Source organism: Lampetra planeri, chromosome 43, assembly GCF_965212315.1.
Source record: "Lampetra planeri chromosome 43, kcLamPlan1.2.h2, whole genome shotgun sequence".
NCBI classification, from domain to species: domain Eukaryota; kingdom Metazoa; phylum Chordata; class Hyperoartia; order Petromyzontiformes; family Petromyzontidae; genus Lampetra; species Lampetra planeri.
Genome location: NC_136149.1, coordinates 4,998,969 through 5,025,918, shown reverse-complemented (window position 1 = coordinate 5,025,918; position 26,950 = coordinate 4,998,969). Strand labels below are relative to the sequence as shown.

Here is a 26,950-nt window from a genome sequence, read left to right as displayed (position 1 = left end):
GTTTGCATTGACCACAATACCTGCGGTCGGAATGCAAACAAAAAACACAACTCTGATAATGTATGCACTGTCCTTGAAATTGATTGATCCACACTCGAGACAACTTTTCTTAGAGCCTAGTCTAACATGGTGTTGGACCAGATGACGCGTCATCAGGTATTGTGGCCAATGCAAACATGACTCCTTGTAAAAAAGGTGTCAGTTTTGTTGCCAGATAAAAGGGTAAAAAAACAATTATTTAATATCATGTTTATTTACTCTTGCTGCCCGTGGCCGTCTGCTGGCCGAGTCGAAACGTATCTGTGTAGCTCAATGGGTAATTTACTCGGAGAATAAAATTCAGATTCTGATTCTGGTGACAAAAAACCACAGCGAGAAGGGGGAATTATGCTGGCAATTCTTTCTGGGCCTTAATACTCATGGGCGGGAGACATTCTATCATTCGCCTGGTGATAGGGTTGCACGCATCTGAGGTGCACAGGAAACCGAGACCTATAATGGGAAGAAGAATTTCTCACGATACCTGTAGAGGAGAGATCCACGTGTAAACGCTATGTCTGGAGCGGTGTATTATTTACGCACCTTACAACAACAAAAAATGCAGGACTTCTAATGTACAGCGAAGAGTGATAGATTTCTCAGTACAGCTATTTAAAAAAGAGGATGATCCTGGACAAAAAAACCTAGGACAGGTCGAAACCCCTCTGGGTCCAACAGTCAAGCAAAAAAAAATCGAAGTGATTTGACGGTCAAACGAGCATTGAGGCAGCATGATCATCTCCCGGTTAGAGTCCTGACGGCAGTCGTGCTCACTCTACATTCCTACAACGTCTATCCGGAGGACAAACAGGAGCTCACCTTTTTGTCCACTGGGGCCAAAGGGACCTTTTCCGCCCCGGAATCCTGGTGGGCCGGGCTGCCCTTTTACCCCGTGGTATCCTGGGGAACCCTTCTGTCCAGGCATCCCAGGAAAGCCATCCACACCAGGGCTACCCTGTGCACCTGATCAACACAAAGAGACACAAGCAGGCGGGTGTGGATGAAATGTTGCAAACCATACACAACGAATGCATTTCGGAAGCAGGACATTTTTTTTGTCGTCTCAAGTGTAATGTTGAATTGCGTTTGTGCAATGTTTTTGACTTCCTCTGTCACGTGGTTGTTTTTGCTCACGTTTCTATTCGCTTCATTGCTGCACTTACATTTTTTTCATGTGTGTATGTTGAACTTCTTTCGCACACCGTAACATAGCCAACCGTGCTAATCGGAGGTGCAGGGGAAGGACAGCAAACTGAACACTAAAAGCAGTGCTAAAGATATGACTTTTCAACCGAGATTTATGCTACTGCTTTTGTCATTTTGGTGATCCAGGTCACTCCTGCAAATGAGACTGTATCCTGGTCCCCTGAGTTCTCACCCTGGTTACGTAAATAAACTGGACTTGACCTCCCTGCGGGGATCACAGCAGAAGTGTAAACTTGCGCGTGTATTTCATACCGTCCGTACGCTTGCCCAAGTGCCTTTAGCATGATACACTTCATTCGTAGTTTTGTAGTACGTCCATGAGACTGTGTCATAATGAATCGATTGACTGATCAAATTTGAATTGTACAGTAACGACACACGCGCATTGTCCTGTGCATTTGTAAATTATTAAAATGTTTGTGCATACGGATTGTATGCAAATTATATTCTAAACATTACACTTCAAAACTCACTATGCAAAGAATCATGGGTATTGAATAGTGAATATACTGTGGTTCCATTTCCCACCTAATATATCTTTAGTTTGTTCATCCATCAACTTATTGGCCTTCTGATGAATGTCATGGAAGGCCAGTTGAGAGAGTCTATGGTAGCATCCCAGTAAACATTGAACGTTAGGCTAACGTTAGGCCAACGTTATCCAACCGCACGCCAAAATTGTGCCAACGAAAGTTTCCTGGGATGGTACTTTGAGGGAGATTATTGACCCCACTAGGCGATTTAATGAATTTATTGAGACACGTTTGTTTTAAATTATGTGACTGCAGGAATTACTCTATTCCACTGCAACACCGGGAGACCGAATCAATTAGGACCTCTGGATTTCAAATATAAACTACTATTTTTTATTTGACTAGGTAAGGCCCACGAAGCTACATAGGTCTTTTTCAAGAGTGACCTGGCCACAAATGATAGCTCAACCAAGTGGCTTTTCACGTGGAAATTTATAGCAGTCAAATACTCTAAACGCATGTTTCTAGTGTGTCAACTATCAAATAACCTCTATAGATACAATGAACATTAACATCAGTACCGGATTATCCTAGTAGTAAAAGTAGCAAATGCCACGGGCTCCGCACTTTTAAGGGCCCCGCGCAAAATGTTTTCAAGCTGTCAATTCCAGTTCAGTGATTCTGCACTTGGCTCTATTACTATAGTATTATACTGCCTTCAACTTTATTGAACGACTGGGTGTTTAAGATTAGCGATTTGTCATATTATCTGGCTTTATAGCAAATGAAAAAAAAACAATTTCTTTAAGATGCAAGTTAACAATTTGTGTTTTAATATTTACGTGTTTTTTTTTTTAGAGCCCCTTTATAACATATGCTACAGGCCCCGCACTAGCTTAATCCGGCACTGATTAACATACCTTTCACACTAGAAGATCCAGGAACACCATTTAACCCAGGACTCCCTGGAGGGCCAGGAAAGCCCTTGGACCCTGGTTGGCCCGCAAACCCAGGTGGCCCTGGCAAACCCTTCATCCCGAAGGGGCCTGGGATGCCACTGTCTCCAGGAGAGCCCTTCAGACCAGGCCTGCCTGCAGGCCACAGGGTTAGAGGTTAGAACACAGCATGGAAATATATTGCATGGCAACTGTGAGTTTAACCAAAGGTTCATCTGATATGATACCACCAAATCAAACGAATTATTGTTTACAAACCCTTTGTCAATCTACCGCTGGTAGAAGGCATCCCCCCCCCCATGCCAAGTCGGTCATGGGGCTCTGTCCGCCAATACCTTACCATCTTCTTGGTTCTTTCGGTAAAGTCACGTAGAAGGGGAATAATAAAATAATAAAAATAAAACATAAGAAAATACAATTCTCACGACGTTTCGGCCACAACGCAAGACGCTGTCTTTCCGACAGACCTGTTCCTCACCTGAGGACGGCTGCTTGCGTTGTGGCCGAAACGTCGTGAGAATTGTATTTTATCATGTTAAATGTTTATTATTTTATTATTTCCCTTCTACGTGACTTTACCGAAAGAACCAAGAAGATGAATCCCTGCAGTTACGAAAGCTTTAAATCGAAATACTTTACCACGCCGATCAATGTGAGTTGGCAAAGGGGGGGGGAGAGATCCATGAGCAGTTCACATATCTCTAGATTTGAAGCTTTCGTGACTGCAAGGAATCATATTCTTAGGTTTTTTCGGTAAAGTCACGTAGGTAAAACATCAAAATTAATAAAATCTGGCTGTGACGGTCCCACCTGATGACGGAGACTTGTTTTGCCTCCGAAACGTCGTGATTTTTGTTTTTATTTTATTTTATTTTCATTAATTTTGATGTTTTACCTACGTGACTTTACCGAAAAAACCTAAGAATATAAAGTTCACATATCCCTTGTGACTGATGTTAGCCGTGGCTAGGAATCGGACTCAGCATGCCAGGGTTCAGAGTGGAATATGCCAACCGTACCACAACTGCTTCAACCCAAATTAATTATGAAAAATTCGATCCTTGGCTGGATGTACAGCCAATACTCCAAATTGAGATTTTTTTGTTCAAAACATTAAAGCCGGTGGAAAATTGGTAACAATGTATTGTCTTCCTCGTGTTAAGTATGATAACATATTCCGAATAATTGTAATATTTCTCATTTCATTAAATCATATTCTGTACATTAATCTATTGCACTACATAAAGCATGTCGTATAAACAATGTAATAGTTCTATAATTAACGTTAGCAAAAACATTCTTAAATCAATATACCTTTCTATGCAATTCTATTCATCCATATGATCAAAGCAAAATGCATTTCGAGATAGGGCACCACATGTACTGCAATTTAGCTTGTGCAGTGGATGAGAAACGTACAAATTCACTTGCAATTTTAATGTTACGGTCGTGCTTTGCTAAATTTAGGAAAATCCTACCGTGTCACAAAGACAAAGATTCCCCTTTAAGCCTTAGCAGACTGTAGGGGCAAGTGCTGTTAGCGAGCACCTATGAAGACCGGCATGGCACACGAGGGGGTGGGTGGCCAACACCACACCCGACCGCATTTGTCTCCCCAGTGTGGATGTTTACACAGCACACCAGGTACTAATTTATAGCTGAGTTGACCTAGGGGAGGCCCAGGACCAGGTCAGATAATCGTCAGTGGTGTTGGCCGCAAGTGAGAATCGAACTCGGGTCGCCGGGTTCGTAGTGCAGCGCGCTAACCGCTGCCCCACCGCTCCCCCTACCGTGTCACACACAGACACACACACTCACCAAAACTTAGGCCGGCATACATGTTAACTGGTCAATGCGAATTACACGTGACGTGCACCCTGCACCCCGACCATAACGAGCGCGTGGCCATTCGGCATTGTAGGAATGCCCACGTGCTCACGTTGGCGGTGGTGAGTTAAGGAGAGAGCCGTCGAGACAAGGAGACGGTGGAGTGAGGACACGGACAGATCGTGCATTACAAGTCGCAGTCTAGGCCCCCCCCCGTGAGCGATCCCGTTTAGTGATCCCCTTCGCAAGAGCAATCTCTGTGGATTTAACAACGGGACCACGTCGGAGGCGCGCCGCTCACGTCGCGCCTCGCATGCACGTCGGGCGATCGCCACGTCGCACGTGCAATGCTCTCGGCCTTATCAGAATCTTAATTTAGAATGGAGGAGGAAGCCGATGAGCTCCGAAGCGCTTTTTCGCAGATGTAAAGTATGGGCGGGTCAGCAAGTCAATCCAGACCACCAGCTCAAGAGCTGAACGTGTGGCCGCATTTGTTGCTCGGACGACACCAGATGCCGCTGGGCTTAATCTCCAGTTTAACGTCGTCGAAACAAGAATCGTCAACATTTAAGTTGCCCTTCAATGTTCCTCCGGTTTTGAAGACAGATCAAAGCAGTTGGCACATTCGGCCATGACGTGACGGCTTGATTTGAATTACTGCCGGGTGGCAGAGGGTTATAATTGAGAAATTGACAATGTACCTACACGGTCTATAACCCCGAAAAAACGAATAATGAAGAACCTTGGTCGTGGAAGTCTACGTATAACATTGAGAGCATTGTACGTGAAATGTGTTGATCACATGATGCTCGGCACGACGGATCTCAAGCCTTTGTGAGCAACGCACCTCTTTGCGTGCTGTTAAATCTATTTGTTTCCGGCCTGTTGTCGGGGGGTTTCTCTTGCGTAACAATAAAGTGTCGGATTTCATCAAATCTCTGTTTTCCTGGCTCCAATCGCGATGCCAAAGAAAACAATCAAACGTGTTTGGTTGGGCAAATTGGGCAGCGCAGGAGCATTTAATCGCTTACACTTGGCCACGAGAAAATTGCACAAAGCCGATTGGTCTTAGGGGCGAGTGTAACCTGCCAAGCGAGACACAAAGCGTATCAAATGCACTTGGCCCTTCGTGCATGTGGCAAAACAAAACAAAACCCATCAGCAGTTCCGGAAGAAGTGCATTGTGGTTCTCTTGTCTTAGGCCACTGTCCAATTGAGTCGAGCAGATGTGCAACAGGGAGCAGTCCGTGCATCGTGCACGTCGACGTCAAATGCAACAATCCAGACTCGTGGGCACTCCGAGATGTGCATTTTGTCTTTGTCTTGTTCAACCACAAAAGCAGGTTAATGCATTGCAGTTAGGATAAGATTTGAAAGCTTAGGTGTAATAACAAAACGAGACCTTGCGATCTGCGTAAGCGCGATCGAGTCAGCGTGCGCGACAGCCAGGGGAGGTGATGTGAGCAAAACGGGTTAACTGGCGAGCAAGTTGGTCACTTTGCAGGGATTAAAAAAATAAATGCAGAAAATATTGTCCTGCAGGAATAAGGGATTGTAGGCCGTGACCAAGATAGTGCACCCGCGTGTTAAACAAGATTGGTAAGAGAAGAATCGGTCATTTCCAAGCACACTATCACGTCACTCGCTATGCATTTTACCATTCCGGTTTACGCGAGCCTGATTTGGCATCGGTGTTGGACTAAGTCCGCCAGTGAACAAAAGAGCCCTTGTGTGTTTTCTAATTGATCAGAATGATTGTGCCCTCAAGATACGATGGCATGGTCGATTAATGTCACAGCTCACCTTGGCAACCTGAACGGAGATACAGGATGGACACAGAACAGGAGATGGTCGGAATGGATGGAGACGCGCACACACACGCACGCATGTGAAATGGGAGACACAACAAAATGGCACAGACTCGCATGTTTATGGACGCTGAGCAACATTTGTTTAAACAAAGCACCTGCATTTCAAACGCACCTGCCCTCAAACTCTGTGCATGATCGCGCACGAATTGCACATCGTGGGTGATGTACGTACAAAACAAGGATCTCCCGTATGACCGGAACAGACTTTTGGGGCGAGTGCTGTTAGCGAGCACCTATGAAGGCCAGCACGGCACACGAGGGGGTGGGTGGCCAGCACCACGCCTGATCGCCTTTGTCTCCCCAGTAGCGATGTTTACACACCGCGCCAGGTACTCTTTTCAGGCTGAGTTGATCTAGGGGAGGTCCGGAACCAGTTCAAATAATCGTCACTGGTGATGGCCGGGTGCGTAGCGAAGTGGGTGGCCGTACAAGCACGAACGCACAAACCCACAAGAACTAACAATGCAGTTGTGGCGTTAACTACCATATAACACGAGACTCAGACTTAATGATCATCCCTCTCGACAGTACATGCATGCTGCGTACATAGAAAAAAATAAATCCAAGGGTAGCCTTGCGATGGTTTGTTCACGACAAAATTCGTATCGTAAACACAACGTAGAATTAGCAGTGCCGTTAAACCCCCGGCACATTTAGGGGAAATCAAACGAATGCATTCTAAATATCGATTTAAAGCTTTCGTGACTGCAGGGATTCATCTTCTTGGTGCTTTCGGTAAAGTCACATAGAATGGAAATAATAAAATAATAAAAATGAAGGTGAAGAACAGGTCTGTCGGGAAGACAGCGTCTTCTCGACAGACCTGTTCTTCACCTGAGGACGGCTGCTTGTGTTGTGGCCGAAACGTCGTGAGAATTATTTAATTATGTTTTATTTGTATTATTTTATTATTTCCATTCTACGTGATTTACCGAAAGAACCAAGAAAAATGCATTCTAATGGACAAAAATATAACGCGGGCGGTGGCGTGGCTATGCACGTGGTCTATAATCCAGCACCGAGGAGGCAAGCGTTGGTGGATCACAGACATTTCGTGAAAATTCCTTCCTATGGGGGTGTCGAGTAAGTCCCATACCCTGGCCCGCCAGGAGAAAGCAGGACAGCAAAGTGGAGGCTAATATCAGCTGTCCATTCTGGCTTCTTATCACGTGTATAAACAACCATTACATTAGCTGACTACATCTTAATCTACATAGAGGTCTGCAGAGCTTGGGTAACTGTTGGTGCAGGCTCACCGCCTGGCTACCTTCCAGCCCGCCTGAGATGCAATTTGCCTGGACAACGCCATATAAACAACGTTTTAACATAAACTATCTTAATAATATTTGATTTAAAGCTTTCGTGACTGCAGGGATTCATATTCTTGGTTCTTTTGGTAAAGTCACGTAGAAGGGAAATAATAAAATAATTCAAATATAAAACAGTAAAAAATTATCACGATGTTTCGACTGCAACACAAGCAAATCATCATCAGGTGATGATGATTGCTTGTGTTACAGTCATCATCAGGTGATGATGATTGCTTGTGTTGCAGTCGAAACGTCGTGATAATTTTTATTTTTTTATATTTATATTATTTTATTATTTCCCTTCTACGTGACTTTACCGAAAGAACCAAGAATATGAATCCCTGCAGTCGCGAAAGCTTTAAATAAAAAAATATTAAGATAGTTTATGTTAAAACGTTGTTTATTTTTAAATGTACACTTTATCACAACTTTTATCTAATTATGGAATTCTGCTATTTGCACAATTAGCGTCCGTTTCAGACCTCTCGCACAGCAGTGCATTGCCCCATGCTAGAGAACGGCCCGCAGAATCGGACGTCACAGGACTTATTCTACACGAGAGGACACAGGCGGTCAAAACAATATTATCGTTATTTCTTCACGTTGACATTTTGTCAGACTGAGTGGAAAAGAAGACATATTTTGTGATTACTTTTGTGTGTGTGTGCGCTGTCTTTAGTCACAAGGCTAAGCCAAACAACTCACTATGCTTGTACAACTGTATAAATAATGGGCGGCTGCATCCCAAATTTGTACCCAGGATCTCAGCAGTGCCAGCTCAGTGCTCTGGTTCAGGTTGTATAAATCAAACTCGAGTGGAAATTTCCCTTAATTTTCTCCTATCTAAATAAATCTAAATTCGGGGAGGGAAATGTCTGCTTAAGTTACGCTACGTAACTCAGCCCCGTCCCTTCAGCCACCCAGCCACCTCGAGGTTACAATTCAAGTCGCGCGAAAAAGATGCACAAGCGGCCAGAGGTACGGCACAGAGAGTGCCAGGTGAACTCGCGAGGGAACGCCACGTCACCTGCTCTTCCAGGTGGGCCAAGCGGACCAGGGGGCCCAGGCGGCCCTGAAAATCCGTCACCCCCGGCAATGCCGGGGGGTCCGGGGCTCCCGGGGAAGCCTGGCTGCCCGTCTTTGCCTCGTTCTCCCTTGAATCCGTTACCGCCGGGGCGGCCGTCCCCTCCTGAGTAAGGGAACCGCGAGGGGCGGCGGGGGAACACACACACACGCGCCGGTGGCGGTGGTGGGCATTTGGACGAAACGTACGCGACGCCAACGGTGCATGCGGCAGGCTGTCAACCGAAGGAAATCGGTGCGTGCCAGCTGGAGAACAATGGGGTGCGTGCCACCTGCTGTCGAGGTGCGGTTTCGGAAACAGGGTCGTGAGAGAAAAAAAAAGGTGGAGAACAAAAAAGTGAAAAGTGTACCAAGGAACGCGGAGAGACGCATGCCAGGGATTACGCTGAGAGGCAGACGGAGGAACGCACGGATCAGGGAAACATGCGGAGGCGAAGGACATTGTCCAAACCACACTTGGGCAGAACGCACACCGCCGCGACAGACGACGGGTCAAGGGTCACGACGGAGTGGCGGCCGACGAATGGAAAGTGTTCGAGACGGTCATCCCACGCAGGAGATGGAGCAATGAAATCAGTTGAAGGTGCTGGGTGGAACGTTGTATCGGAGGATCGCGATGGTGATGTGAAGTGCACCGTACACGTAACGATTGTTTGCGGTTTGAAGTTGACTTCGTTGAAGCAGGCGAGAACACACATGGGCAGCACGAGCCTCATTTGTCAAGAGTGACTTGGCACACCAAAACGACAAAAGTAATGATGTGAAACAAAGGAGAGCGATGAAGCGAATAGAAATACGAGAAAAAATAAAGACATTTATTTAAGCAATAAGAACGTGGGAATTCGTGAAGAGCAAATGTGACGTCGCTGGTCTTCTCACCTGGCATGCCGGGCCGGCCTGGCGTGCCCCTCTCTCCCTTGATTCCCAAAAATCCCGGTCTCCCCGGATCCCCGGGTTCTCCGGGAGTGGCGAACAGAACGTCGCCTCTCTCGCCCTTTGCTCCGTGGACTCCGGGCAATCCAGGTTTCCCCGGCAGGCCGGGCTGTCCCGAGAAACCCGGAGAACCGGGTACTCCTGAGTCGCCCCGCTCACCTTGTTGGCCTAAGTGTGACGGTTGGGAAGGAGTGAATGTATTGCAATGTTATTAGAAATTGTTGTTGACGGTGGTGATTGTGATGTTCGTGGAAGCTATGCAGCTCTTCGTGATGGTCATGAGCGTGATAATGGTGACAGTGGTGCTGCTACTGATGATAGTGGAACAAACTCTATACCCTGGTTAGGATTTCAATTCATGGCCTCAGAATTGTGAGCTCTGCTTCCCAATCAATCGAGCTGTCTTATGTGCACGCACACAGTAACGTAAAGCAGGGTCCTGCTCAAGCTGTCCACAGTAGAGGGCAATGTTGAAAAGTTGAATCCAAATGTTTTTGTAGCATCGTGATGTTTGGCCAATACCATTTACATTTTGCGTGTTTTTTAATAGCTTTGGGAGATAAATAGACAACCTCGAAAAATCTCATTGAGAACAGGGGGAGAACATACAAGAGGGAATCGAACCCAGGCCCTTCTTGCCGTTACCATATTCTCCACACTCTAATATGCATATGATTTCCTTATATTTTTTATTAAGAGTGTATATGTGGCTGTGACCAGATTTGTATTGATGCTGGGCAAAAGTTTTGAGTGCATGTTACTTTCCAGAGCATCTTGCAATCCAGGTCATATGTTATTTTTCGATTTAAAGCTTTCGTGACTGCAGGGATTCATCTTCTTGGTTCTTTCGGTAAAGTCACGTAGAAGGGAAGTAATAAAATAATAAAAATAAAACATAATAAAACAATTCTCACGACGTTTCGGCCACAACGCAAGCAGCCGTCCTCAGGCGAAGAATGAGACATTATCAAGCTAGGAGCTTATATAGGTGTAGCGAGGAGGAGCGCCTTAACAAAAGAATGTGCATATGAAGAGGAATGCTATGCCTCTTCATTGGTATGCTAAAATTCCTCTTCATATGCACATTCTTTTGTTAAGGCGCTCCTCCTCGCTACACCTATATAAGCTCCTAGCTTGATAATGTCTCATTCTTCGCCTGAGGACGGCTGCTTGCGTTGTGGCCGAAACGTCGTGAGAATTGTTTTATTATGTTTTATTTTTATTATTTTATTACTTCCATTCTACGTGACTTTACCGAAAGAACCAAGAAGACATATGTTATTTATTATAATAATTTTCGTGAATACATTATGCTAATTGGAACATACACACCATTGTCAATGCAGCAGCAGCATGACCAAGCAATCCGTTACATGCAAGTGAAGCACGTTACATTGACCGAGTCGCATTTTCTGTTGATAAATGGCAGCTCATAAAATTCCACAACTCAGTTTAACAGAAAACTGTTTAAAGTAGGGGTAGAAAGGGCATAGAAAGGAGTGGAGAATGGCATATGATTTATTTTTAATTCAACGCTTGGACTTTACAGCTAAACATTCTCCTGCTGATCACACAACTTTAAATTTTTTGTTACTTTTGTTTTCTGATTTTTCCCCTCTGAGATCATATTTCAATTGTGCTCACAGCACCATCGGCAAGCGGTGAGAGTATTTTTTTAAATTACAAACTCGCAGAGAGCATCGAGCTCACACTGGCTACTGGGGGCCCACTTGAAGTGACTTTGCAAGTTAGCTCCGTGACACTGTCACCTTCCAGAGCTGTTTTATAACACAGGGTGGTGCACTGACAGCTGCAAGGGTTTCAAGTGGAGGCTTTCTTGTCTCATGACAATATCGGGGAAAAGAGTAAAATGGCATAATACGTGAGCAACAAAACGAGAAACTAAAACTTTTATTTCACCAGGTAAGGCCCACTGAGCTTATCATAGCTTTCTTTCAGAAGCGACCGGGCCACAGATGATCGCTCAGCGAGGTGGCTTATCGCGTAGAAATGTATAGCAGCCAAATACACTGAACGCGTGGTGTTAATGCTAAACGTGGAGGGAAAAACCGGAGGACCCGGAGAAAAATCCACGCTACCACGGGAAGAACATGCAAACTCCAAATATACAGCAGGTGTCAGGGTTGGGGATCGAACCCAGGCGAGATAGTAAACATCTGACTACCGTGGCACCCAACAAGACTCGAGTGCGGGCAGGTGGGGTACACGTAAGGAGGAGTGCGGTGCGCTGTCATACCTGGCGAACCAGGGGACGTAACCCAGCCTGGGTCACCAGGCTGTCCCTTCGGCCCGGTAAATCCAGGCTGCCCGGGGACTCCTGGGAAACCGGACTCCCCCTTCGGGCCTGGTACAAAAGATGTAAAAAATACAATGACAGTTTGGATTTATAAAGCGCCTAAATGCAAGCGCATATGAATACTCTTTACAGATAGGGAGGGAAACATTCGCATGGCCAGTATGTGTGCTGTGAAGAAAGGTCATTGCTTGAAACGTCACCTGTTACATACTTTAAATGTTTAAAGTACGTGTTTTGACAAATGTGTTGAGCTGCTTGTTGTTGTTGTTGTCTGTGCTTGCGCACCATTAACAACGCAGCAGCATCGCGCCTCCGATTAGCACGGTTGGCTACGTGCGGTGTGAAACAAGTTCAACATACATACACACATAATCTGTTACATTTTGAGAATGAAAGGATAATAGGCTTGCCACCTCTGGCACAAAACAACTGGGACATATCCTGTAAAGGTGAATACCTCACAATTATGGAAGCAGAGAAAACTACACATGAGGACGATGCGGTGGCAACTATTAGGGGTGAATCAGGATTTTTTAGAGCATACCTTGTTCACCCATCACACACTGCAGGTCACAACAACACCCACCCAGCCACCCAGCCACCCACCCACCCAGCCACCCAACCAGCCACCCAGCCACCCACCCAGCCACCCAGCCACCCAGCCACCAACCCAGCCACCCACACACCCACCCACCCAGCCAGCCAGCCACCCACTCACCCAGCCACCCACCCAGCCACCCACCCACCCAACCACCCACCCAGCCACCCACACAACCACCCACCCAGCCACCCACCCAACCACCCACCCAGCCACCCACCCACTCACCCACCCAGCCACCCACCCACCCACCCACACACTGCAGGTCACGACTCTTTTCTTTCCGTTTCGCCCCAACGCACCACTTCATTTTGCAATTCTCTCCGCCGTCTCTTCGCCCCCCCCCCCGCCCCAAGCCCTTGCAATAATAACCTCGCTCAATTCAACCAAACGCGTAAACTCTTTGTAAGGAACCACTTTGATTGTGCCGTTTGCTGCTGCTGCTACTGCTGCTGGCCCTTTTGCTTGATGTTTGTTGTGGGTCGGCCTCTTCAGGCCGTGCGTACCTGGACCTCCTGGAAGTCCCGGGGGGCCTGAGCTCCCGGCCGGTCCAGGAATCACACACGGCAGGACATCGCCTGCGCATATTAAAAAGGAGAAAGCCACGACATCTCAACTTCGTATTCGCGACAACGCGAGCAACGCACGACCTCCCCTGGCTTCGTTCGCGAAGTACGGGGGTGGGCCAGATGTCTTGTGACACCCCCATTTCATTCTCTAAAACTGAACATCTTCGAAGTAAGGTTAATTTAAAACAGAAATTAATATGCAAAGGGAAACAATGTTAGGGGTCAATTAATTTGTTGGTCACAAGACATCTGGATCAGCGAGTATAGTTAACTACAGATGACCCCCGCACCTACGATCTAATTGGTTCCTGCATGACGGCCGCGAGTGGAGCAGTCGTAAGTCGAATCCTCATCTCCCATAGGGCGCCATGTTATATATTGGGGTTCCGTTCCTGGAAACCCATTACGTACCGTAAAAATACCAAAATTGACTATGAAAACAAATGAAAATAACCCTAACAAACATTTTTTGTAACTCAACATAACGCTTACCAACATTTACTAAGTAAAAACAAACACTTACATTTTAAAATCTTTAAGTACTTGTCTGCGTGTGCATCAAATTTCCTCTTCTCGGACATAGCAAAAGGCGATTTTTTTCATTTGAATTTTTTTTTTACCAAAAAATTCATGAGCGTTGAGAAAGAGACGCTGCTGCATTCGCTCTCGCCGCAGCTGCAGACTGTCGGGCTACACTCGGCATACGCACACGGCGGAAAAGCAAAGCAGCGCCATGCGGCGACTAGTCTGCGGTTGACGATGCGCAGACTCGTCGCTAATCGACTCGGCATCAGTAGCAGTCGTTAGGCGGTCGTAGATACGAGTTTAGGTCATAATTTTGTGGAATCTTAATTAAGATGAGAAAGGTCGTAAAAGTGGGGGGTCGCAATTCGAGCCGTCGTAAGTCGGGGGTCACCTGTTCGACCGCCTAATACATAATAATGAAAATAGTTGTTTTTTATTGATCCATTAAAATCTCACATGGCCTCGAAGCGGTTATGATGCATTGGCATGTTTGGCCAAGACATTTCTTTATGAAGTCCTTTTCATGTAAAGAGTTAACCAAAGCACCCAGAGAGGAGGAGATATCACTTGCACGGTCTGCACAGATGGGGGTTGAAAACCCACTTGCTGTACTGCCGCCACCACCCCCTTCCTGGTGACCTCACAGCCCGTGGGTGTTGAGGGTTTACAAATCTTTGCCTCCGAGGCACGGGATTACAGGCCGCGCGTCATCACGCCCCGGGAACATATTTTGAACTTTTTCACTTTTGAGCGAAGGCCCGATGGAAGGCGGTATCCATGATGTTCCGACGGGGACTGAACCAAAACATGACTTCACATTTTCAATGAATCAGTTTTACAGGTGTCACGACATTTTGGAGGGGTGTGATGACAAAGCCAACTTTAAAGCAGGATAATCCCACAACAGGCGCCAGTACCGTATATGCACAAAAACATCGTAAGCGATGAATGCCACTGCATTGGAGAGAGATAGCAGGAACATTTATTTAGTGCCTTTTGCAACAGCCCCATCGAGGAAAAGTTGCCAACACGCATTCATAAGTATCCCCTTGCCAAATACCCATGCTTTGTTCTTTTAATAATTGTGAACATTTAATTATCGTTATTATGGAGCTGGGAAGGCCCTTAATGTTCTGTGTTCTTGATCTGTGAAATAATGGCTATGTGGTCAAAGTTACTCAATTAGTTCACAAGCAAACTGTCATTAGCAGCTAAACACTTGTGGGTATTGGTATTATATTATTTTATTATGTTGTATTTTTATTATTTTATTATTTTCATTCTACGTGACTTTACCGAAAGAACCAAGAAGATGAATCCCTGCAGTCACGAAAGCTTTAAATTGATACTTGTGGGTACATTCTCTGCACCCTTGTTTTGGGCTGGTTTTGGTCATGGCTGTTTGTAAGTTTTATGTGCTTCTGTGCTGATGGATACCTGGCATTCCTGGAGGTCCGATAGGCCCAGGATATCCTTCTTGTCCGGGCTCTCCAGCGGGCCCTCGGGGGCCTGGAGCTCCTGGGAATCCTGGTCCAGTTGCTCCAATCGCTCCAGGCTGGCCAGGAACTCCTGGGAAGCCTGGCATTCCCTTGTCACCAACCAGGCCCTGCCCACCATCGCCCTGTCCCAACCAATAACAAGTCAAGAGTTGAAGTACATTTCCTGCTCAAACGCACACTGAGACGGGATGTTTTGACAACGTTCTATAGGCCCTGCGAATTGTCAACGCAGCATTTCACATTTCGTCATCGGCAACCCGCGTTTGGCCATTTCCTCACCAGCATTTTTAGAAATCAGCTGCCCAACTCACGTGACAATCTGAGTAACTTAGAAGGTTTTGGAGATGCCACTCTTTTCGGACCAACTGAATTGCCCTGCATCTCGAGATCGCACCACTCAACTCAAGTGGGTCATCAAGAGGAACTCAAAGAGTCAAACATAATTTCCCGATCAAACGAGCATTGAGGCGGTACTTGTCTCCTGCCCTCTGGAGCCAGTGATGTAAATTCCACATTCCTATCACGGGGGCAAGTCCATTTATAGGACAACAAATTACACGCGGTCTTATTGTGAATGTGTAGACCGTATCAGCCTGAAGGAATGATCGAATTCAATTCAAGTAGATCTATGCTGCTGGCCTTTTTGGTCAAAGTTACAATCAAGGAGCGAGCAGCAGGTGTCAGCCGAGACGTACGGGACGTCCTCTTGCACCCGGCTGTCCTGGGAATCCATCTCTGCCGGGCTGGCCTGGTGCTCCTGAAGTCCCCGGGAATCCTGGATCGCCACGGTTTCCTTTTGGACCTGTGCACAACACGACAAAGAGCCCCCGTGTAGCCTTCACAGACTGTTGAGGCAAGTGCTGTTAGCGTGCACCTACGAAGGCCGGAACGGCAAATGAGGGGGTGGGTGGCCAGCACCACGGCCTGCTGCCTTTGTCTCCCCAGTGGCGATGTTTACACACCGCACCATTCAAGTCGACCTAGGGGAGGCCCAGAACCAGTTCAGACAATCGTGACTGGTGTTGGCCGTGGGCAGGAATTGAGTTTGGTTCGCCGCGTTCGTAGCGCAGCGCGCTAACCGCGACGCCACCACTCCCCACGACATGGCACACACACACGCAAATACCCCCCTCTACAATGCAAGCTAGTGCATATGAACGTCAAAGGGATTTCCTACTCAAATGATAATTGTGGCGATGCTCATCTCCCGCTTACAGCCCTGAGCTAGTGTTGGAAATTCCACATGACTCTGGCAAGGGCTGAGCCTCTCCATGACACCATCCCTGTTGATACCCCCCCACAATGTGATACTCGCTTCGGAGGAATGATGGGCTGAGTTAATCCCCAACCAGGATGTGAACTCGCAAGCTTCCCGATCGCGAGCTGCTCGCTCTAACAAAGGAGCCACGTGGCCGGTGAGTGAATACAGCACCACCTCAACTCCACGTACCCGTGACATCACTTAAGCTACGCTTCAAACGGCGAATACATTACGTTACGTGCACGGGGAGAGCAAGTGTGAAGCTGCGTGGTGGGATTTACAACGGAGCCAACACTGCCCACAATCCGCTGCCTTCCATCTCTCTCTCTCTCTGCATATTGGAGCAGTTTGAAAAAAAAAATCAATTTCAGGACTCTCAGCAATTCTGGTTCTCAGCCAAATAATGTTTTTATTCATCGCTCAGCATCAGCAGGATTGCGTGCGGGCAGGAACACACTTTGCAAAGTCGCTGTATCTTAATTACGTGGCAATGATTTACATGGTGGAAACGACTGCCGCATTAATATGTAATGCCGTAATGAAAGATTATATTCCTGCGGCTATGCTGTGAATGTAGTTATACAGTGTGTGATATATGCTGTGTAATAAATAGGCTCCGAGTAACCACATAAACCGCTTTCCTCTATCAATTATGTGGGAGTCACTTTCTGAGTATTGTGGCAATTTATGCTAATCTCCTGCTTACAGCCCAGAACAGCCAGTTGTGGAAATTCCACATTCCTATGGTGGGGGAGAGTGACACTATAGGGCAACCCTTGTTGTCTTCCCCACAAGATGCAAAAAAATAATTTGTGGATTATAAGTCGTGTTCCGAAGCACAAGATTAACATGTGATGCTGGAACTGAAAAAAACAAGGTTAAATTCTAATTGAATAAAGGCAAAATATATATTTTAAAATAATGGATTCAAGTGTTCAACAGCAGACTAAAATAAATAGAATATATAAATCATGCTTTTAAATAATAAGAATAATCGTTTCTAAATATATATATAAAATGTGGATAGCCAAATATGAAAAAATCACTCGCAAATTACTTGACTAGGAAACTAGTAACAATCACCAACCAAACTGCAACAACCTGGCAGGACCCTCTTAAAGAACGAGTCTTGAGACTCACTGGGCCTTTCCTGGGAAAAACAATCGTAGAAATAATAACAATGTCAATGGGAAATTCTTATTCTTAAGTTTTTTCGGTAAAGTCACATAGGTAAAAAATTAAAATTAAAATTAATAAAAGTAAAATAAAAATAAAATAAAAATCACGACGTTCCGGAGGCAACACAAGCCTCCGTCTTCAGGTGGAACCGTCACAGCACGATAGCTGTATCAAGTAAGAGGGAAATCCTTAGGTTTCAACTCATGATAATCTGAAACTAAGTCTGGATAAAATTGTTGAAGATTAAAATAAATCCCCCACACCTCCGATTTTTCCACCGCACCTCCGATGAGCACGCTTGACTCCGTACGGTGTGAAAGAAGTTCAACATACATACGTAAAAAAATCCAACAGCATTGTGCATTACAGAATTAACAGCGCACAAACTTCACAACAGAAGGGCATCGGCGCTGATGGAGCCCTCCAACGTGCCGCTCACGTCACTGTTGGCGGAAGGACCTCCGCTAGAAGGAGTTCTAGAGAGCCCCTCTAGAATGGATATTTGGCCTACTCTTCTAGCATGCCCTACCGCATGGGACCTGTCGATCGCCCAAACTGTGCTGAACCCATTTGTACTGCTGGGTGAAAATAAAAAAAAAACATGCCCCATTGCTTTAATTGCCGGGCAGGGAGATCTTAACTATAATTTTGTTTTTAAATCCTTTATATTAAGTTCGCTTGCTTGCTTACGACCGTGCAAACCTTTCGGTCGTTTTTTAACCCACTTGCCGTGATCCAATCGAGCTGACATTTTCCACACAGACTCGTTGTGCGTGACAATTAATGTTCGTGAAATTCTTTTTCCAAAATTTTACACTTTTTAGGACAAAAATATTATATTTAATTACCAATTGCTTAATGGTGCAATGCAATCATCTGACCCATAGGTGGCAGCCATCTCAAGCCAGAGGACGAGAGGACTCTAGCCGCCACGCATATAAAGGATTTATAGTGAAAAACTTTGTTTTTACGGGTTATACTTGTTACCAGGTAAGGCCCACTGAGCTACATAGCTCTTTTTCAGAAGCGACCTGGCCACATGTGATAGCTCAACGAAGTGACTGATAATGCGGACATTTATTGCAGCCAAATACTCTAAACACATGTTTATAAATGTGGAGGACCCAGAGAAATATCCACGCGACCATGGGGAGAGAGACATACACAATCCAAACATACAGCAGGCATCAGGGTCAGAATCGAACCCACAACCTCCTGCATGCTAAGCGAGGGAGTTAACATCTCACTACCGTGGCAACCAGCAACCCCTGGGTTGCAAGTCCGGTGTGCTAATAAGGACACCATGTCCAGCCAGTGTGTTAACCATCACACGATGGCAGCATCCAAAACAGAAGACTCACCTTTCAAAGTTGGGATGTATGAGTCTCCTTTCTGTCCTTTGGGTCCTTGAATACCAAACTCTCCAGGAAAACCCTAGACGGACAAGAGAATGTGTTTACCCACCCATGATGGAGTTTTTCAGTCTTACATTTATAAATATATCTCTATTTAAAAACTTGAAATCAGTTCATCTGTTGATTTTTGACTGTTAACTCGTTAAATTGCTTACTACTCAATGCCGACTAATGTGAACCGATTAAAATACGAATGAAAATGTTAGCGCTTCGGTTTTAACAGCCACTTGTGATCCCAGAGTGGTCAACCAAGTGTTGAATTTTGGCATAAAACTCGGGCTGGAAATGAGAAGAAATTACTGGGGGAACTCATAAATGCCACGATCCTCCCCCCCAGGATCTGGACCGTACCAACTGAGTGTGAGCGAAAGGGGGGAGGCGGACGCGAGCATTAACGAATACATTCCATTTTTGCTCGTTTCTGAAGCATTTCCATTTAAAACGCTGAAGCAAGATTTGATATCCATGTGAAGCATATTCGCCGACCTTTTACACAATTGTATTAATATTTTCCTCCCATGTACTGGGAGATCCAGAGCGTGACAGATGGGCAATTGCGAATGATATCTATAGATTTACGTAGCCTCTCCGCCGCTACACTTCTGGAACTAAGTCAGGTTAAAATTTTCACCCCCACGGTGCTATGGGTCGCTCCGACCCATTTCCACACCTGCATAAAACTACCACCACGTGATCTGACCCAAAACCGAGTCTCACCCGAATTCCTTGCTGGCCAGGATTGCCGGGAAGGCCGGGGTCTCCGGGTAACCCATTCTGCCCGGGGTAACCTGGGTTTCCTGGTTGCCCTGGCGGACCCGCTAACCCTGGCGGTCCAGGAAATCCGGAGTCACCACCGCCACCGTTACAGGCACAGTCGCCCGGGTCTCCTGTGGGAGAGCGCAGAAGCACGGGCGCGCGATGAGAGGAGCACGCCGGGGACGAGACCAGAGAGATTGAATAAAATATGCGAATGGCAATGGCTTGGACATGCCCCGTGTCAACTTCTGGGAGGAGCGTGTAAACCGGGCGGGGCGGTGGGGGACATTCAAAGGCGCGAAAGGCAGTGGACAAGAGGTGGGATAAAGGCGAGGCATCAATTCAGACGAGAACGTTTTTAAAAGACGATTCATGTACAAGTGCATTTTGTGGCACGGGTAAATATAGTGACACGTAGATGTCGATGGTCATCTGAGCCCGGGGAAGGATGCGCAGCGAGTGTAAGATAACGGATAGGTCCATAGTTAGAGCCGAGGTGTTCAAGAATGTGAGGATTATTTAATTCATAGTCATGTAAATAATTGACGTATAAACATATCACGTGACAATGTGAGGTAGAACATATGCGAACAAAAAAAATGCACGTTGACATGCATCAATTTGCATGCGAATCTATTTTTATTTGCCAGTGTGGGGAACACGGGAGAGGGAAGCGGAGTGAAAGCCAGGTAAAGAGGTGGGTACACCCACCTCGTTCCAAAACGTCTGGCCAGAGTGAGAGTGGACAAAATTCCTTCTCGGGCTCCTACTAGTGAAGCCCTGTCTGTCAGCAGTAGCGTGAGCAAGCAATTGCGGGGCTGCGCCTTTCCCTTTCATTTACTTTCATTATTTTACTATGTAAGGTCGCACTCACACAAAGTGCTTGCCACAAATGAACCACAATGCCTTGCTGCTGATCTCGCCAAGGAGCATAAAACAGTCACGCAAACTCTGGTGATCCTCGCAGCGGCTTTTGGCTAACCGTCGAACAAAGACGGTCACCACATCGCGCGCTTTCAGATTCAGCGTCTGCGGCCGTCTGGAACGCTCTTCCTTCCGATATTAGGAAGCCACTGGAGCTTTGCACTTTTAATTCATCCAGATTGAAAAGTAATTTCTTTAGAAACTGCTTTTTGTGTTTAGTTTGTTGTCCTTCCCCCGCTACCTCCGATTAGCACGGTTGGCTACGTACCGCGAAAAATAAGTTCAACATATAATACATTATACAGGAAGAGTACGTATTGTATTATTATTGCGGAGGACAATGGCCTCCGATTACACACCTTGATCTCCTTTGTCACCGGCCGATCCAGGATGTCCGTGAAGCCCACTGGAGCCTGGGTCTCCAATTTGTCCGTCACCCCTATAGTTAGGGTCTGCATGATCGGCAAGCACACAAACGATAACATCAAGGGGTGAGTGGCAAAACACTCCGCGGCTCGAGTCGCCGTTAACCCAAAGTTCCATTCGTCGCGACCCACCCACAGCGCGCGTCCTTTTGGACCCGACAATTTGCGCCGTACGTGCACAGCGCTCGTGTTCGATCCGCTGCCGGCAGGACGAGCTCCTCCGACGAGAAGTTGCGCGTCTTGGGAGGAGCGGGGCGGGGTCGTTTAAGGCACGCTTCCTTCACTACGCCGGACACGTCGGGTTGGTGACGGTCGTGGGAGAAAAAGCCGTTGCGGCGTAGTGCAGTACAACGATAGATTGTGACGCACTGCCCTCTGCTGACAGGGTAGCCCCGCAACAGCAGCAGCAGCCTATAGCACCCGTTTAGTGCACGGTGGTGGCCACACATCCGAGCGCTCTCCAGGCTCGCACCCGCTTAGCTTCCAAAATCTGACGAGACTGCAAGCATTCCAGACGATTTGGTCACAGGCTTAAAACAAGTTGACCCTGCATGCGCCTGGCGATGGCCAATGCACATTCCAACACAGAGAACCGATTAATTTATGTCCGTGCTACCTATGATGCATGGGGACACGCGTGTACAAACGTGCACATGCACACACAAATCTATAGAAAATTTGAGCCATCGCTCTCTCCGTAGCGTAACGTGGGACAATGTCCACACACCCAGCACTCGCTGCTGCCTCCGCAGCGGAACCACCGCCATGTCACGGCGGCGAGATGTTAACTACCTCCCCAGGCATACAGGAGGTCGTGGGTTCGACCCCGACCCTGACGCCTGTTGTATATTTGGAGTTTACATGTTCTCTCTCTCCGCGTGGCCACATGGATTTTTCTCCGGAGAGCCTCCCATTTTCTTGGTTCTTTCGGTAAAGTCACGTAGAAGGGAAGTAATAAAATAATAAAAATAAAACATAATAAAATAAGAATTATTTTATTTTATTATGTTTTATTTTTATTATTTTATTACGTGACTTTACCGAAAGAACCAAGAAGATGAATCCCTGCAGTCACGAAAGCTTTAAATCGAAGCCTCCCATTTATTCCCTCCACATTTATAAACATGCGTTTAGAGTATTTGGTGGCTAAAAATGTCCACATGATGATAAGCCACTTCATTGAGCTGTCATTTGTGGCCAGGTCGCTTCTGAAAAAGAGCTACATAGCTCAGTGGGCCTTACCTGGTAGATTTTAAATACTTTAATACAGCGGTCGGGAACCTATGGCTTTGCGAGCCATATATGGCTCTTCCAGTGACGGCATATGGCTCCCAAACAATTTTGAGTTGAAAAAATATAAAAAAAATCAGTTTGGATCTGATTTTAAAATACTTGTGATATTGCTTAATAATACTGTGTCATTTTAAAGTAAACAGAAATTAGTTTTGAAGATAAATTTCATGGGTCACGCCTGCACGAAGCTCAACCTCACCACGTATGAACCAGACTACAAGGCCATCAGCAAAACCATGCAGCACCAGAAGTCGCATTAAAAGTAAGACATATTTAATTTATTATACGTTAAAAATACTATATGGCTCTCAATGAAATATATTTAGAAATATTTGGCTTTTATGGCTCTCCCAGTCAAAAAGGTTCCCGACCCCTGCTTTAATAGTTTAGTACTAAATTGCAGTGCGCGTGTGTGTGCGTGTTTGTTTGTTTTCATTACCTATTATTAATTGTCCAGGAATGCCTGGGGGTCCAGAAATCCCTGGGAAACCGGGAGATCCGTCGAGTCCAGGAAGACCTGGCAATCCGGAGCCAGGAAGGCCGGCATCTCCCTTCTCTCCACGCGGCCCTGGAAATCCTGGGGCACCAATATGGCCTGGCTCGCCTGAACATAAAAGATTGGAGGGGGGGGGGGTGTGAAAGGGGGAAGGTGGAAAAACAAAGGGGGGGGGGGGGCGGCATGGGTGCCGACCGTCGCCGCCCGTGTGGCAAGAGCGTGGCACGCGTTGTAAATTAAAAGAAAAAAGCGTGTTTTGCGAAACGTGTCCTGGACATCGCATGGCTGAGGAGTGCGTTCCTTCCCACGCGTTGGATGGGTGAGGGCACTGCAGTGGCGGGAGGTTATCTCTCTCGCCTGGTATGCAGAAGGTCGTGGGTTCAATCGCCACCATGATGGCTGTATATTTGGAGTTTGCATGTTCTCTCTGCGGTCGCCTGGATTTTTCTCCGGGTCCTCCGGTTTTTCCCTCCACATTAACAAACGTGCATTTCGAGTGCTTTGGTACTGTAAATTTCCACGTGACAAGCCACTTATTTGAGTTATCATTTGTAGCCTGGTCACTTCTGAAAGAGAGCTGCGTAGCTCCGAGTGGGCCTTACCTGGTAAAATAAAATAAAGTTTATATTTTAGATCTCCTGGCGAGTGTCCATCGGATAGTGCCTGACAGCTATCCGGGCGTTGCGCGTCCATAGGGAGCGTGAGAGGCTGAGTGTCGGCTGCAGGGATGGGTTCACGGGGAGGATGCAAAGGTGAGGGCTGGTTTTGAGAGTCGCCACCTATCCTGGTTATCCCAGGACGTAGCTGTCCTGCGAAATCTGCAAGTCTAGAGATACGGCAGTCAAAATGCATGTACGTGCAATTCTGTCCCTGTCTCCCGGTATTGTGAGATGTTCCACTTCTCACGATATGTCCCATCGTTCCCTTTTTTATGGTTGTTGTGGCAATCCTATTTGGCTTTGAGATTGAGTTTGTCAGATGACGAGGTGGATGATGAGGCTGCCGACTTCCACGTATTCGTGGTAGCGAGCTCACCGGCACAGCTCCATCGCGTGACGCACGGCACGCCGGAGTGCCGAGTCCGCGACCTCTCCCACTCCGAGTCCTGTCAACCCCCAAGCCCGCCCCTTCCCAGGTTCCCACTGCCCCTAGCTTGCAGACGAACCCTCTCGGATGAACATTTCTTCGCCACAGGTAGCTGCTGGTGAGTGACTGCTCCCCTACCCCACCCCCCCCCCCACACCGTGTGTGACTAACCCAAGGCCATAAAAAAAATTAAATCACAAAGCTTCAACAGCTACGAGGGAACGTGAACAGGAATCCATGGGAAAATATAGAGCGGCAGGAGCTGGCTACTTGGCGTTATTCGCCCTGTGCTCGGCAACGAGATGAAAAGGCGCGATCGCGACGTCCAGGCGAGCGACCGTGACGTGCGTATCTCGCCCGCCTTGTGCCCACTTGCCTCTTCCAAACGACGGGGAGCCGGGTTGCCCGGGCAACCCAGGTTGGCCACGGTACCCAGAGTCTCCCTGCAGGCCACGGGGTCCGCTCGGACCGGGGTCACCAGGGGGCCCTGTTGAAAGAGACGTCGCGCAAGGCATGGCAGTGCCGCCGACGTCACGCGTGGTGAACGAGCGGAGACGCGTGCAGAAGGTGCGGTGAAGCCGCTTCCTCACGGCGTACTGACGTCGCATGCAATGAATGTGACGTGAGTCCCGCCGTTGGCCCTGCTTGGCCCTGAGACAGATTCAGATGTCCTGTGAGCCCACAGCGTCATAGTTTGGTCATGGCTCTGCACAGTAAATAGCCAGTGGGAAAACCACCCATACGGTGAGGGCCCTAGGCTGGCTCGGCTCGAATGTGCCAGTGGAAAAATGGGTAATATTTTCCCAAAGCGAGAGGCAACGTGAACTCTGCGAGTAAAACCGGCGCGCGACTTTCCTCCATTTGACAGGGGAATAAATTCAGCAGGGGCCACAGGGAAGGAGTAGTGGACAGCCGGGGTCATTGCCCTCGCTCTGTCCCGTGTGAAGCCCCTTTTCCACGCGGCAGTGGCCAAAAGCAGAAACGCAAAGAAAAGAACGACGGCTCGTGCTTACCTTTGGTGATTCCATTTTGCGACAGGAAAATGGTGGGACCGGCGGGCCCTATTTCTCCTCGGTCGCCCTGCACACGGCAGCAAACGCACCATGCCGAGCCACTCAGCGAGGATACCAGACAAATACCGTCTGCTACAAACAGTGCTATTTTGGAGTAACTTTTTGGTCTTCTTGGTTCTTTCGGTAAAGTCACGTAGAAGGGAAATACAATTTTCACGACGTTTCGGCTGCTTGCGTTGTGGCCGAAACGTCGTGAGAATTGTATTTTATTATGTTTTATTTTTATTATTTTATTATTTCCCTTCTACGTGACTTTACCGAGAGAACCAAGAAGATGAATCCCTGCAGTCACGAAAGCTTTAAATCGAAATTTAACGTTTTGGTGTTGATCTTATGGCAAGTCGACCGCTGTCGGCCAGAGTTGTACGGTTGTTTTTCGGGTTGTTTTTATGCTGTATTGTTGTTGTTGCTGTAACCAGGTTTCTATAGAGTAACCAGGTCCCCATGAAAAAAATAGCATTTATAGCCCAATGGGTTTTAGCTGTGCCACAATAAAACATAAAGACAGGCCCCTATTGTATAAATGTGAATTTGTATTTTGCTGGGCTGGAGCTGCAGATAAAGACGAGCGTGGATCCAACGCTTTAGGCCAGCGGTTTTCAACCCGTTGAGGCACCCCGCTCTGGCGAGGATCTGTTGAGCATTGCAGGGCTGTGGCACGGATAACCATGATAAATAAAGGATAAATGTCGAGCGTGTAGCAACAACGCACACTAACACACAGCACGAAACTGAGCACCTCGTCTGTTAAAGGCATGGGCACGTGCTCCTCTTCATGTATCCATGGCCTTAGTAACTGTAGTTGGTATTAATTCGGAAGCCACAGGGTAACAATGCCCCCCCCACTACATCACCACTTGTATGTGTTGTGTGTTGAACTCCTTTTTGCACGCGTACGTAGCCAACCATGCTATTCGGAAGTGCGGGGGAAGGACAACAAACTTAACACAAAAAGCAGTTCTAAAGAAAATGAGTTCATGCCAACTTGCAGACTGGTGCTTGCCGCATTCTCCTTGTGCCTCACAGGGACAGCTGCCAGCAGGGGGTGAGGGCAGGGGGGGGCATCGCCTGCCACAGGGCACCACAAGATGTACTGCGTGGTCAAAGCAGAGTAAATATTGAGTGACCATGAAGATGAGAATTTACCTTAATTCCAGGATTGCCGTTCTTTCCCGGGATGCCAGGGTTCCCCATGTAGCCCTATAGTGTCAGAAACACAACATTACAAATGTGGTTAGATATGGGAGGCGAGGTGTGACTACAGTCTTCTGGGGCACGTCCCCTTTACTTACAGCAACCTGGGACGTTAACCTGTTGAGTCTGGCATTCGCAGATGAAAACTCATGCTACGAAATGTATGGTCGCAGGTTAACCTCGTTACTGTTTCAATTACAGTGTTTTAACATTTTAAGGAAACATAATTGGACGTCATATTCTTAGGTTTTTTTCGGTAAAGTCAAAAACATAAAAAAAAAACCTAAAAATAAACCTAAGAATATGAATCCTTGCAGTCACGAAAGCTTCAAATCTAGAAATAATTGTATGTCGGCAATAGCAAGGTGCCTTTAAATAAATAGCCACATAGAGATGTTATTTATTTCAGCAGGAAAGGCTGTTTGGTTTCATTTGATGGGCACCCTGCGACTGGACGGAATGAAGTTAGACTGACTTGATTGAGATCTAACAACAGATTTTACACTTTCTGGCAATAAAACAGTTTGTGTTAAGATGTTAAAACACCAAACAGAATAATTTTGCAAGGAAGCATGTCTGCATTAACGACACGTACTTGTGGTGAACATGCAAAACAAAATCCTCCGATAATAGGGACGGCTT

The 26,950-nt window shown here is 46.9% G+C and overlaps 1 protein-coding gene across 1 annotated transcript in view; it reads right to left on the bottom strand.

Annotated features, from left to right (window-relative positions):
• The window catches only part of LOC144732517 (uncharacterized), a 176,561-nt gene that overhangs the window by 30,448 nt on the left and 119,163 nt on the right, over positions 1-26,950 (bottom strand). The window contains exons 17-33 of the mRNA XM_078613925.1: positions 26,261-26,314; positions 25,055-25,121; positions 24,418-24,528; positions 22,899-23,063; positions 21,101-21,193; positions 19,779-19,948; positions 19,008-19,080; positions 15,902-16,008; positions 15,145-15,328; positions 13,120-13,191; positions 11,956-12,063; positions 9,645-9,866; positions 8,679-8,871; positions 7,640-7,667; positions 6,305-6,602; positions 2,639-2,809; positions 859-1,002 (exon numbers count right to left, since the gene is read on the bottom strand). Of these exons, the coding sequence (XP_078470051.1) occupies positions 859-1,002; positions 2,639-2,809; positions 6,305-6,602; positions 7,640-7,667; positions 8,679-8,871; positions 9,645-9,866; positions 11,956-12,063; positions 13,120-13,191; positions 15,145-15,328; positions 15,902-16,008; positions 19,008-19,080; positions 19,779-19,948; positions 21,101-21,193; positions 22,899-23,063; positions 24,418-24,528; positions 25,055-25,121; positions 26,261-26,314 (2,260 nt within the window). The remainder of the gene's footprint in view (positions 1-858; positions 1,003-2,638; positions 2,810-6,304; positions 6,603-7,639; positions 7,668-8,678; positions 8,872-9,644; positions 9,867-11,955; positions 12,064-13,119; positions 13,192-15,144; positions 15,329-15,901; positions 16,009-19,007; positions 19,081-19,778; positions 19,949-21,100; positions 21,194-22,898; positions 23,064-24,417; positions 24,529-25,054; positions 25,122-26,260; positions 26,315-26,950) is intronic.